The sequence below is a fragment of the Astatotilapia calliptera genome, chromosome 17 (genome assembly GCF_900246225.1).
Source record: "Astatotilapia calliptera chromosome 17, fAstCal1.2, whole genome shotgun sequence".
Lineage (NCBI taxonomy): Eukaryota > Metazoa > Chordata > Actinopteri > Cichliformes > Cichlidae > Astatotilapia > Astatotilapia calliptera.
Window position 1 is genome coordinate 6,457,261 of NC_039318.1, and position 14,787 is coordinate 6,472,047.

General features: G+C 42.8%; 1 protein-coding gene across 1 annotated transcript in view; it reads right to left on the reverse strand.

Moving 5' to 3' along the window:
- LOC113008884 (adenylate cyclase type 1-like) overlaps window positions 1–13,936 on the reverse strand; it is a 64,773-nt gene extending 50,837 nt beyond the window's left edge. The window contains exons 1-4 of the mRNA XM_026146766.1: window positions 13,121–13,936; window positions 11,376–11,525; window positions 6,047–6,165; window positions 956–1,067 (exon numbers count right to left, since the gene is read on the reverse strand). Coding sequence (XP_026002551.1) covers window positions 956–1,067; window positions 6,047–6,165; window positions 11,376–11,525; window positions 13,121–13,735 — 996 coding nt within the window. The 5' untranslated portion in view covers window positions 13,736–13,936. The remainder of the gene's footprint in view (window positions 1–955; window positions 1,068–6,046; window positions 6,166–11,375; window positions 11,526–13,120) is intronic.
- Between the last annotated feature and the right edge of the window lie 851 nt (window positions 13,937–14,787).

Sequence of the window (14,787 nt, forward strand, 5' to 3'; positions counted from 1 at the left end):
ACAGGTGTCACGGGGTGGAAAGAGACAAGTTACCTAGGGTTTTTTATTGTGCATGTTTTGCTGTGTTTTACTTTTTTAATATTTTAATATTGTACAGTGTTTTATTTTTATGGATTTTATTGCATGTTTTTATGGTATTCATTGGAGGAGCCCAATAAGAGGGATGGGAGACGAGGAGGCAAAAATGGTGGAGTGAACTGTATCAGGCGGCGGCGGCAACAAGCCCAGACGGGGCTGGTAAAGGTTGGCGTGCAGGACGTGGGAGAGCAAGACGACGCCAGCGAGCAGAGAAGCGGAGGGAGCTGTTTTGCTGCTGGGATAACTGGAGGCCAGATCACGGTGGGAAATCAGTGGCCAGAGGGACAGCGCCCTAACTGCCACGGCGAGACGGGCCGGTGCTGATTGGCGTGCTACAGGAAAGCGGCGGGCAGAGTTAAGAGCTCTGCCCATCTGGGGTAAGTCTCACAACTTATCCAACTACAATAACCGTAGCCATTAATAAGAATAGTGACTGTCGCTGCCCCTCTCTTCCAAAACCCCGGAGCGGAAACACTGATAGGACGGCGAGGACGCCGCCGGGTTTTCCCTTCTTCTCCGATTGGCTGGATTTTTAACTTTTAGTGACTTTTACACCGTGGCGGACGCCACTGGACTTTTAATGTTTTTGTTTTATTGATTTTTATTGTGAGTTTTCCCTGGCCAGGGTTGTTTTAATTGCTTTTGCATTTTTAACTGTTTTGTATAATAAATTATATTTTAGTGACACAGTTTTTAATTCAGTGCATTCCCTTGGCTGCTCCACTGCTCCGTCCATTTTTGAGGAGTGTTTCCCTTCTAGAATAACACCTGTGTTAAATCACAATTCCATCCTTTACACAGGCTTAATGTGATTTTCATGGTCTTTGCTATTAATTAAGTATAGATAGTAGCCAGAGAGGAAAGGGAGAGGACTTACTGTAGCCAGTTCATCAAACTTCCCAAAGAGTTCATTGAGCAGCTTGACCAGTTCCTGAGCTGTACACTGAGAAGCCAAGCTGGTGAAACCCACAATGTCTGCAAACAGGATGCTGTCGAGACAGAATGAAAAAGAGATTTTAATCTAAAGTGAAGCGCTCAGTTCACGATGACAGCTGATTTTGATTCCTCCTGCTCTCCCTCCTGTTCACCATCAACCAAACATGTTGTGGTTCTCAATTCAGTAAAAAAAAATACACTCAACAAGCAAGGATGGGATATGTTAACTGTACAGAGCAATGTTTTTCTTTAAGAAAACAATACCAACAGATCACACAGGAGCGACAAATTGACTAATAGTGAGCAAACAGCAAATACTATAATCCAATCTCTGATAAGTGAAAGCATCTTTTAGGCCAAACACTAAATCAATTACGGAGCTAAATTGCCTGCTTCTGGCTAGCTGCTGAAGTGGGGTGGAGGAAGGTGTTGAAAGCTACTTAGCCCCTCATTCATTTGCTCAGAGGCAGGCCAGATGGCAGCAAAACAAGGTGTTATGGATCTTATTGACTCAGTGGAAAATCACTGCTCTCGGTGGAGTATAGGGATCAGAGCCGGCTTGTGCTGTGTGGAGCTGATCATAATGGCCTAGGTTTACTTTTATAGATACCGCTTGAGAAATAATGACACATGTTTTCCCCATAACCTCCAGCCTGTGAGGTTTTTAAGTAGTAATAAGGATATTATGCTACATGTGTTAGGCCTTCTATTCTTTTGTGATACCTTTTACAGTGGCAGATTGTAGTTTGATTTAAGACAGAGGTAGGCATAATCAGGCTTCTAGTTTACAGTCAAACAACAGCTGCTTGCATATCATTTAGCAGACTGAGCTAATTTTAGCTGCAAGAGTTGATTAAAATAGTTTTTTTCTTTTTCAAATGCTTCTGTTGACTAATTTCTAAGGAGACCTGTAAGATTAGTCTTAATTTCTATCATACATTTACTGTTCCTGCATCGTCATATGAAACATGTCAAACTTCAAATAACGAGGTAGGGAAATAGTAGGGAAAAAGAACTCGGTTTAAACAGGAAGAGATCTCTGGAAGAACCAGGCCATTCATGTTAGTAATCTTGGGCATTCCTGTTCAACCTGTGGGTAAACCTTGACAGACTGTAGTTGCTAAGCAATGTTCTGGATGAGGGAGGGGAGGTTCAGTGAAGAGGAACACCAAACCTGACCACTAGGGATAAAATGGACCACAGATTATCCATTTTATATAAACAAATGACCAGTGCTCTAGTTTCTGTATTTTCTCAAATGTTGTTAAACGGCTACAAAAACAGTCACAGAACAAATAAGACTACACACCAGACCAATTACACGATGACAAAATGTTTTTTGTTACACAGGCGCACACACATTCCCCTCAGTCACTAAAATGAGTGAAAGCTCGATAGCATGAGGAAGGCCTATTTTCTGCATCGTGACTGAGTAGCTGCACTCTTTTTTTGGCAGTACACTATAGTTCTTGAGGAGTCTGATGTATGCAAAGCTCGGATCACGACTGCCGCTCGACAGAAGCGCTCCGTTGTGCCATTTATCTTTGAATGGTGCTGTGCTGCAGATCGTGCTGATGTGTGTTGGGGGCAGTGGGGTAGAGAGGAGAAGGTGGCAGTGGTGCCGGAGCTAAATAGGTGTATGATCAAACGTTCTCAGGGTCACATCAAAAGGCGGACCAAATCTGGGGGGCTGTATGTCTCTGCTCTGCTCTTTTTCTTTTTTTACTGCCATGTGTTTATGTGTGTATGTGTTTCCAGCAGCTCCCCAGAGACGAGCGGGAGCATGCTCGCTGAGCACAGCCCCATGATGTTTGGCTGAGTGCCAGTAGAGGCTGGTGAACAGGCGGCGATGTTCCTGAGATGTGAGTGAGTGTGGGAGCCGAGCAGACAGACAGGCAGACAGTATGAGCAAGAAGAGAGTGGGGAGGATTGTCTCTTGACAGGAGTGCTGTTGATATGCTACCTAGTCCTCGACTCCTACCCTCAGCAGCACTAATACAGCTCTCCTATTGTTTTTACTGCCTCGTTGGAATGTAATCAGCTCAAAGTCAAGCCAAGTTCTCACACACATTTTTCATTACAAGCGCATTAGAGCTGGCCCATCCAATAGCTTTAAAAATTCACCTGTAAATATTAGCTGCTTGATGAGTAGATTACTTATTAATGATGTAAATTACAAAATGTAAAAAAAATCATAAAATGTTCAAATCAAACTCTGCTCAGATTATTGTTTTTTCTGCACAGCCAACAGTCAATGAGCCCAAAAGATGTTTAATTAACTTACTATATGTCTCAGATAAAGTTAAAAAAAAAAAATTCCAGATGTTTGAAACTTATAGTTTGGACTGGATCAGGTGAAGCTGAACCATTCCTCAGGGCATTTTCACACCTATACTTCAATTGCTTTAATCCAGATCAATTGATCAGTTTATTTGTTTTCACACAGAGAAAAATCCAACTGAACTCCAAGCAAATGAAAATGATTCCCTACAAACCACGTGAGAGTGTTAAGTCTGCTCATTGGGCAGAAGCAACAAAAGTAAATACAGGAAGAAAGTATTATGTTCTGGACTTGTAGAACATGGACAATTACAACTGGCACAGCTAGTTGCTAGCCCATGTCTATGGTACTTGCCTGCATTAAGAACACAAAGCATACGTGGTTACTGGACGTTTTTTAGCTCAAGCTTGCAAGGTACACCTGTTAGTCAGACAAATAAACTGCTCTCGAGTTTGTCTGGACCACCTTTTCCAAAGGGTCTCGACGCAGTTGTTTTGGTCCAAATCCAAGTGTGATTACTGTGTTCACACCTGGACAAGTGAACCACACTAAGTAGGAAAACGAATCAAAGTTCGATTTCAACGGACTAAACACCGCAGGTATGAAAACGCCCTAAGTCATGCTGTAATAGGCCTAGGATGCTGGGGATTTGTCATGATGTTGTGGACATTCATTCCTGTTAAATTCACATTGACACAAGTTAAAAATATTTGAACTTCAGTTAGCTTGCAGTCCTTTGCAAAAGGCTGTCAAATGGGAGTCTCCGATAGATGCCACTTACAATTAGAAATGGACGACAAGTTCACTGATGGCATTCGAGGGGACCCGCAATCGTATGCTTCAACTCCACTTTTATAGAGATGAAAAGGTTTGGAGATAGGCAAGAGAAATCGTTGATCATATTTCACTATACTTGAGTCCAGCTATTGGTTGTACTTTTCATATAATGGATTTACAACATGACTGCATAGCGACAAATAACTCAATAGAAAACTTCTATACTGATGCACACTCACCATTATGTTTAACTTCGTCTGTTTTGTTCTTTATCCATTTTACAGTCATGCCCGTTATTATCTTGCTTGAGTTTTAACACTGTTTGTATAAGAAACATTCTTGCACTGGAGATCTACTGCCTCTTAATTGCAACACCTTTTGTTAGTGAGTTTTGAAACTGAAGTATTTCATCTGTCATTTTGTCTCCTTTGGTGCGATAGGGTGCAAACTTAATCATTACCTCACTCTAGCATCTAGCTCTTTTAGTTGCTCGATGGGACCGCTGTGTTCGACAGATAGCTGCTAACAGTATTTTCCCATTGAAACAGTAGATTTTAGGGCTCCTTTACAAATGAAACAGCTGCTTGCTGATGCTGAAAATGATCCCATGAAACCAGTGAGTGTGAAACTAAACAGCTCGAAAATGAGCTACAAATAAGCAACAAAAATGCGATGGGAGCTGGAGATACTCTGTTTGATCACTTAATGTTAAGTTTGACCAAGTCTGCTTTCTCAAACTTTTCTGTGTTGAAATTGCAATTTAACAAGCCACAGTCATGTGAAAAGGACATTTCCACAGGATTCTAACCAGACCTGTGAAAAACTGAGTGCATTTTTACTGCCAGGAATTAAGAGGGTAAGTAGCAGTCAAGTGTTGTGTGCCACGTCTATAAAACCAGGGGGTTTGTTCATTTGCTGGAGCATTCAGGTGGGTATAAATACAATGCCACAAACAGAAGTAGAAATACCAGCAAATTCATCATCAGACTTTGCATAGTTTAGAGAAAATGCAAAATATGCAAGGACTATATGTCCGACTCTACACGCTCATTTAGCATATTTAATGTTGTAGGAGAACAAGAGGCCAAAATAAGACCAAAGTACCAATTTTAAAACATGGTGGTGAGGAGAGGTGATGATTTGGCCTTTTTTGAAACTACAGGACCAAGACAAGCCATCTGTCTGACAGCTAAAGCCTGGCTAAAATTGACTAATGCAACAAAAGACTGAAAAAGAAAATAATCAAGGTTTTGCAATGGCTCAGTCAAAGTCCAGATGTCAACCTGACTGAAATTCTGTAGCTGGACATTAGAAGAGGTGCGCATAAACAAATGCCTCTAAACCTCTGTGAGCTGAAATAATGTTGTGAGGAACAGTGGGCCAAAAGTCCTACAAAACAATGTGAGAGATTGATGAAGTTATACAGTAAAAGATCAAGTCATTCAATTTATTGCTGCTAAAGATGGTTGTACAAGCTAAGCACATGGGGTGTGCTTAGTTTTTTATAGGACTGTATAAAAATCCTGTGAAAACGTCCTTTTTTACATGACTGTAAATAAACTTGTGTCTAACTGTTAAAGGAACTTTTGATTTAGAGTCATAAAGATGTTCCAGTATGTGCCCTCATCAAATGATCTCACCAGGGCTTCTAATAAAAAAAAGCTCAGGTTTTAATCTGTTACACTTAATGTTTAAAGTATCGAAAATATCTGTTTTTAAAGCAAATTTTTTGCATCTGCAATATGTATGTGAGGCAGGAAAGACAATTATTTTTAATCTGTTTATGGTGGCAACAGCACTCTGCATTGCCCCCTGTAACCTTTATGCTGCCTGATTGCATCTGCGTTAATGGCTAATATTAATTGCTCTGCTTCTATTCTTGACCTTGACGTCACAACCAGTGACACCTGGATCAAAACACTCCAGTCGCTCCGCACACGTCTGTGGTCCACAGTTGTCATGACACCCCCATACCTGACATTGTCATGACGTTGGATGTAGATCTTATGAAAGATCCTCTCAGGCGGCTTCAGGAAGTCCTCCTTCATCTCCATGGCAACATTCCTGGGCAGTAGGCTCATTAGTAGACGCTCCTGAAGAAGAAAGGGTTAAAAGAGGAGAGAAGGATATAAAGTGTATTTTTGTATTCAAGCATAATAAGTCATTTTGTATTGCAGTTGCAGATATCTGCGAGCAAAAAAAACAATCACAAGGAGGCTTTTTGGCAACCAATCAGGGAATACACATTATCCCAAGAATGCAGCAGCTGCCAAAGGATCAGCGACCAATCTCTAGGCTTGCATGAATGGCAGTTTAGCAAACAGTTACACACCAGCTTCCATCAACCTTTAGCAAAAACTTTTTTTTGCTAAAGGTTTTTCCCTCATTACCAGTAGTTACCAGGTGGTTACAGACTTTTCTGTGTGCCTAATTCACTTGACTCCACATTGTCACATGTGCAAAATGGCAGACAAGTTATCATCACGTGTTTAGTGGTCATGTGACTGAAAAATCTTAATAAATCTTTCTTTGAGTACTGCCACCAGTATTTCACCAGACTCAAATTTTCCCATGCACATATCAGATTTAATGTATGTCCAAAAAGTAGCCTTGCTGACAGGCTACTTTTACAGTGCAGCCAAACATGGAATGGTGGCTGAGTGTAGGTTAGTAAGCTAGTCACTTAGCCACTTAATTAGCCCACAGCTAAGGCTAAGGGGTTTAAAAATCATAGATGTTAGCCTAGTGGCTAGCTTATCCACCTAAGCTAAAGTAGTTGTTTGTCGTGGCAGATAGTAGCAGTTTCTCAGGCACGGCTGGCTGCCGGCGGAGCTCACGGGCGCGTCACTGCAACTCCCCCTGGCTTCTGCTCCGCGGCTGCTGAGTGAGCCCTCATCTGGGACTCTCCTCAGCTCTTTCTGGGACAGTGGCGCGGCTGCCCCTCTGTTGGTCTTCCTTGGTCTCTTGTGTTCTGGGGGCCTCTGGATGTCTGGAGTTTTGATCTCCTCCATACCTGCTTCATGCCCCCCCCCCCCCCCCACACACACACACACACACACACACACACACACCCTCTAGCAGATCATTACATGAAGGAACCTTTTTAAAAAAACAAGCGCGTCCATGCTCACAGGTGTACACACGGGTGATCACACCCACAAACTACACCCTTTTTGGCTCCTACCTCAAAGCACACTGTGTTCTGTTGATCTTATGTGCTGCACAATAATGTTTAATATTTAGTATTTACTGTCATATTCCCATATATCATTGTGATGCTGGTTATTCTATTACTCTTGTTCTCTTCTGCTTGTTTTCTTTTTTCTTTCTCAACAGGTGATCCAGGTGATTGATATATGCATTTTCTTTTCTTTTTTTCTGCCCATTCTGTTGGTTTTTGTTTTTTGCCCTTCTCCCCCGTCCCTCTTCTCAGCTGTTTCTCTTTCCCTCTTTCTTTCTCCCCTTCTTTCCCCAGTCAAGTCTGTCCCGTATTCAGCAAGTGAAAATAAAATAAACAATAAAAGGTGAATCAAATGGACCATTATGGCAAGGCTTGAAGAGAAAAAAAAATAAGCAAGTCTTAATATAGAAAAAGCATTTACACAGCAGAGAACACTTTGAGATTCAAGGGGCTTTAAAACAGACACCCAACTGGTAATAAACATAACAAAGGAAGTAACAAAACCTTCCTTCCTGGTTTGGTGAAGTAGTGTCTTTGCAACAGCGCTTGCTGCAATACCGTTAGAATCCCAAACATTGCTTATTACGTGTTTCATTTTCTGACTTTCACAAATGAAATATTTTTTGGTTATTATGGATGACTATTTTTCCAGCATTCTTCTATGAATTCATTCATGGTTGAAAAAGATCTGAGTATGGTATGGTAGTTTCATCCAATTCTCTGTCTAATTCTCCCATTGTACAATACTTTCTAGATATGCATGCCCATGTATGTCTAGAATGCAGCCCAGAGAACATTTGAAAGCTAATTTAATGACTTCATCAACAACATCCTTTCAGCACAGGCATAAAGTGGCATTTACACCTAGAAGTAGATTTGTTTTTGTTTGTGTGAATAGTCTCAGTTGCAGCGGCATGAAGTATGCTTGAAACTCTAGCAGGATGTCAAGCGGTTGTAAATGCACAATGAATCATCAGGCAGCTATGGTGAATAGCTGTTGAGTGGCAGGGTTATAAAAGCAGCCAGGGCTCTCCCGTGTCTCCCTCCAACTCTTTTTCACATAATACTTCCATTCACATCACTGCTCCTCACCTGAGAATAACACAAAGAGATACTGGAGAGCAGCTTTTAAAACAGCCATCATTCTCCATTATGGAGTCTGAGTGTGAGTCTGTCACTGTGTTTGTGTGTGCACGCATCTTTCCTGTTCTACATGTGTGCAAGGTGCGCAAATCATGATGACAACAGTCAGAATCGTTTTTTGTTCCGTGCTTTGTTAATGTATTTGACTTATGTGTAAGACAATAATTGATTTGATTGATTAAATAAATAATAATTTATTAATGTCTTCCACTTATCTGGAAGACACCTGTTAGATTCCAAAGTGGATGCAATGATGGAGTTGACTCTTGAAATGCCAGAAAGAAGTACAACCGTTATTGGCTTATTAGAAATATTTCAATGCAAATTTTACTTTTACATTGCTCAAAAACAAAGTTAACTTTTCTGGGCTTTTTTTTCTCAAACCAGAATCTAGCATGCATAAACTTCCAGAGCTTTAAAAAGAAAAGGTGAAAGTGAAAATATCAATAAAGAATGTACAAGAAACTTTTGTAGTCTGTATCTGATTTTTACTTTCATGACAACTGTGCGTTTTCTTTTTTTCTTTTTTAAAACATTTTTAAAAACCATTCAAGTTCAATTAAGGCTAAAAACCTCATATTGTTTGTTGTGCGATGGCTTTGATCGAAAGCTGGCTGCTGACTGCCAGGGTGCCATCTCAGCTACATCAAGGTCTGCTTGCTGTGTTTTGAGTGAATTTACAGTGTGATATTTTTGTGTTTCTTAACAATAATTAACAGGTGTAGTATGTCACCACCTATCTAACCAAGTTTTTTCAGCATTACCTGATAATTCAAGAAATCTACCTTATCATCACATTAGGACAGGGGTGTCGAACTCCGGGCCTCGAGGGCCGGTGTCCTGCAGGTTTTTGATATCACCCTGGGTCAACACACCTGAATCAAATGATTAGTTCATTACCAGGCCTCTGTTGAACTGCAAGACATGTTGAGGAGGTAATTTAGCCATTTAAATCAGCTGTTTTGGATCAAGGACACATCTAAATCCTGCAGGACACCGGCCCTCGAGGCCTGAAGTTCGACACTTGTGTATTAGGATCACTTCTGGGTTTAAAAAAACAAAATATTTTTGACACCAAAAACACTGAACCAAATATTTCAAAGTCTTCAGATTAGAAAAAGCTATTGGGATGGTGTTCATTAATAGGCATTCGTCACTCTGCAGTTTCAAGACTTGATGTTGACATGACTTGCTACAGTAAGCCATCAGCTCATGCTAGCAAGCCTTGTTAGAAAGCTGCATTCATAGACTGTAGACGTGCAATGCTCAGACACACATTCTATATCTTTTAATTAGTGCTAAATAACATAAAATCCTTAAATGTCATTCAAAACTGAAGCAAACACTTTTTCTATTTTCTGTATGACATGAAAGTCAATATTATTTATCAGACACTTCGATTTAAAATGCTCCTAAAAGCAGGAGCATCACAAACACAGCACAGAGGTCCACTTCACGGAGTGGATTAGCAGTGATGAAGCCTAACAGACAGCTATGGTTTGCAGTTTACCTGTCAATTAAAGCAGCCACACCAATAATTCTTACCAGAATCCGGATGGACAAAGAAAGCCTCTGTACAGTTATTATGAATGCTTTTAAATTCTGTAGTTTCCAGCAGTTTTAAAATGGGAATCTATTGTGATTGACCTCCTTTTAGAATCAGCCCCAAGTGGTCATGCCAGGAACTGCAGTTTCTCACTTTCTCACACTCGAGGTTGGTGCTCATCCCAACTCAAATTACTTTTTTTTTTGTTTGCTTGTTTTGTTTTTGTTTTGTTTTTTCATGGCCCATCAATGTCTCACACTTTCACTGATATCATGGAGTGTACAGTAAATATAATAATAATGATGATGGTCTAATCTGTCATTACCTGACAATTTCCAAAGTCAAAAATGAACTCCAATGCTTTTCAGTGCTCAATGGATGAAGCCATAACAGATATTGGGTTCCTACAACAGATCCATCTCCTTGACAACTGAGCCCACTCATGAAGATTGATGAAGGCTGCGGGATAGAGCAGAAAGCTTCAGACAATTCTCACGAGTGGACCTTGTGTCAGGACTGCTTTGTTGCAGTCACTGGCAAATTAAATATTCTGCCTCTCCCGGCTTGTGGGAAGGAAGAGGAAGCTTCACTATTGAACGGGGAAATCAATTCACCGCACAAGAAGTGCAGCGTGTAGTCCACACATGTTCAAGAGTCAGTGCAACTCGTAGAACCACCTGAAAGCAAACGCTCATTTGACCCACGTGATGGGAGATATTCAAGCCTGAGATGTTTTGCTCATGAGCACATCAGCAGAAGCCTGGTTGCTGTCTGTTGATAGATCCAAATCAGGGTTCTGCACATCTTTCTCTCAGTCAGATAAAATGTGACCTTTATTGGAGTAGGAAGGCCATGAAAGCAATCTGCTTGTGTAATTACCTGTCAGAAGGGAGGCTGTTACTGCTGAGGAAAACACAGCATATCATCATCTAATCTACAAAGCACAGGTGCTAAGTGTGCACGTGCACTTGCAAATGTTTGCTATAGCAAAGGTGAGATTCATATTCGGGCATATTTTGTACTGTACACGAGACAATCAATACTCTATAAATCAGTGGGTTTCGTGCCCATGGTGGGTGGGGAGGGTGCTGTGCAAAAGAGAGTGTTTCTGGTGTGTTAAAGTTGCCTGATGGTTCCACAGTTAAATCCATGTAGGTGTATGCAGAGGGGGTGGATGGTGGCGCTGGTGCATGTGCCACAGTAATTGTTCTTTCCTTAAATAGCTGCTGTCATAGTTACTGCGTGCCCGTGGGCAGGCTGTGAGAATACATTGGCACCTGAAACCTTCATGAAAAAAAAGAAAGGAAAAAAAACAACAACAAAAAACTCTTCAAAGACTGCAAAGGTTTTTATGAACATACGCACTGCAAGATGAGCTAAAACGTGTGGCCGCTGTTTTCTGAACACCGGTGCGTCCGTGTGTGCCGCCTCACCTGCTTCTCGTTTTCATCCTCCAGCCTCAGTCGCTCCTCGATGCAGTCGCGGGCCTGCAGGAAAACTTTCCTCTGGGTGCGTTCAGTGAAAATCCTCACAAACACCCCTGACAAGTTGACACTGGTAAAGAGCACGGCGTTGGCCACCAGCTGCACAGACAAGAACAGACATGCCAAACAAAGCTGGCAGCATCCAGATGCTGTTTTGAAGACGACATGTGTGTCTGGTGTGCATACTGCTAGATTAGATCATGGGACAGATTCAATGGCAGACATGAAGGTCAACACAGGATTAAAAAATTAATGTCAGGTAAGCATCAAAAGCTCTACAGAGGAATGGCTGGCAGACAAAGTGCATTATTGATAGAGGTTATCGATCCCATCCGACACCTAATTTGGAGATTGAACCCTGTAGTCAGTCCATGTCTTTGATTCTCGATAGGGTCAGAGGTGAAAGCTCAGACATGTGTAACCCAGCACAGCTGCACGAGTGATACATTCTCTGTTCTGTGACCAGCAAATTACAACCTCTTAAACAAAAACTGCTTTAGTCCGGTTATAACCAAACAGCTTTAAATTTGATGTGTGAGGAATGATTAACAGGAAATTCAATTTTCCCAGATTAGCGGGTGATTTTACACCCTCGGATCTCTAATATGAAAACAGAAAAAAAAAAGATTGCTCTTTGGTTGAACAAGTCATGAACAAGTTCATTAGACATTGCAAAGGCCATGAGCTGGAAAGGTTAGGAAAAACTTCTATAAAGGTAAATGTATTTTTCCAAACAGGTTTCCTATTTAAATAAAGGGGAATCCTGTACTTATTCTGCACCTTCATCTCGTTGTTATGCTGATGCATTAATATACAGGGAAAAGTACTCAAAAGTTGTGGTTAGAGACTGGTCCCCGGTGTCCGGTGTGGTATAAACCACAAGAATACCCCGCAAAGACTACAAGTATGTCATCTTAGTGGGTACCTCCTCAGTGATGAGCTGTTTATACATCTAAAGGTGCAGTAACATTCTTTTCCTGAGTGTGTTACTTCTGATAGGTCAGGACCTTTGTTCTACTCCACGCTTATTGTTTGGTGAACACTGCGTCCTCCACACAAAGATTTAGCAGTGTTGTTGTGCTGTGAACTGGACAAACAGCAAACACAGCTTCACAAAAGATAATTTTTCATGGAACCATATTAATAAATACCCTTATATATATTTAAGGCTTAAGGATGTGTTTTTGGTTTGTTTGTTTGTTTGTTTGTTTGTTTGTTTGTTTGTTTGTTTGTTTGTTTGTTTGTTCTTACTTTTATCTACAATCTAATTCCTTGTCCTAGTGCTGAGCTGTATGTTGGACCCTGTAGGATCAGTGTTTCAGCATTGGCGGTTGAACAGCTCCCCCTCTACTTCATTACTGCTGGTGCGCAAAAGTGAAAGTGCTCGTTTCCAGCTTTACAACTACAGTGCCTCGCAGCTAAAATCGATCACTGACAATGTTTTTAACCTTTTCTCCTCCTGGGAATGTTGAGTAAGCATGCCGCCTCCCGGCACCAGTCTACATTCATGCGGTTACTTCGCAGTCCAACTAGGAGCTTCCCACGCAGCACAGGAGCGAGCTGCTTAAGCACACTTGGACAGAAGTTGTTGGAACTCAAACTCGCCACCTGCATACGGCCATTGCTTAAGTGAAGACACTGTTAAGCAACCGACTTGGATGGGTGACTGATCGGGGTGCGGATGCAGCACTTACTGGTCTCCATAGCCTCTGCTTCCTCCCCGTCACCGACGTGGCAATGACGATGAAGTGGGATGCCGCCAGCATCACCCCGAACAGCACGGCCAGCAGGGTCCGCACCGGCAGCAGCACGTAAGCCACGAGAGTGACTAGCATGAGCTGCCACACGCCTTGCTCAGGGGCAGCGGCATTCACCAGCTCCGACGTGCCCAAAGCCAGCGGGAACGGGCAACAGAGCAGCGCGAAGGTGAAGCTGAACAGCAGGGCCAGCTTCGCTATCTGCTGCAGCTGCGTCACCTGCAGGTACTTGACATTGGTGACGATGAACAGCGACAGGAACACCACGCAGTGCACCGGGCTGGAGCCCTTGGACAAGGTGAGACGCGGGCTGGACAGCAGCTCTACGAGGGACAGCGACGACGCGGCCACGATGAGCACAGCCAGCGCTTTGAGGGTGGCGGTCTGCTCCAGTTTCAGGTTGTAGTTCTGGAAGAGAGCCTCCAGCTCCTGGCTGTTGAACTCGTCCTCGCAGGCGATGGCACCCAAGGGTGCACCGGCCGGACAGTGACCCTTCCTCCGCCGCGTCTTGACTCTTTCGAATGGCATATCCTCCATGTTCCGGCCATTCATGAAGCGGGGATGGCGCACGAGCCGCTCAACTTTTAGGGAATCGAACCGGCACCATCTCCCGGTTCGTGCGTCCCGGATGTCCGAGGTTCGGGGTCGGCGCCACAAGGAAGAGGGTGGCAGTGGAGGATACAGCAGGGCGCAGTGCGCTCTATCCACAGGTTGACGATTGTTGATCTGCCGAGTAGCCCGACTAGTGTGTGCCGCACGCCCCCCCCCCCCCCCCCTCTCTCTCTCTCTCTCTCTCTCTCTCTCTCTCTCTCTCTCTCTCTCACTCTGTCGCGCTCTCTCTCTCTCAGACCACCTGCCTCGTTTCACACAGGGTAACCAGCAATCCTGCGCTTCAGCGGGGCTCAGCGGTTGGGTCACGCTCGTGGTGATAATCAAAACACATTACCACGAGGTTCAGTGGGCATCATTCAATACACACACACCCACGCACACACGCACAAAACAAAACAATTTAATCATCCTTTTCCCCCGCGTGCACTTTCCCCATGTGAGACACGGAGTAAACATTACATTCTGCACCGCGATCTTCTCCTGCTTTTCATTCACTTCGGTGAAATGTCAGCGGCTGAGTGAGAAGACAGCGGCAGAAACAGCGCTGGTGATTTCCCCTCGCAGTGTCTGCAGTCATAGCTGATGTAGTTCCCAGCTATAAATAGATCAGCTGCACCCGTGGATGTTCCAATATAGCAACAATTTGGTCTTTCCCGCAGCTCCACACCTCGTGTGTTTTATTGCAGTCAAGCGCCAGTTTTACACAGATAATTAACAGAAAATGATGCTTAGGCAGACAAGGTGGTAATTCCGCAGAGTGATAATAGCCCGAATTAAAATCTAAATGTGGCGCATTTTTGCAGAAACGTAAATATTTATTCGCATCTTAGTGCATTGCGCTGTAGGTAATTTAATTTGAGTCTGAGTTTGCACTTCAAGTTTCGAAGCTCTTGTCCACAATAATAGGTGGGATCGTGGTACAACAAGCGTATCATTATCGCTAAACAAACACAATGCAAAAACAACAGGTAGCGCTTCATAACACTCATCAC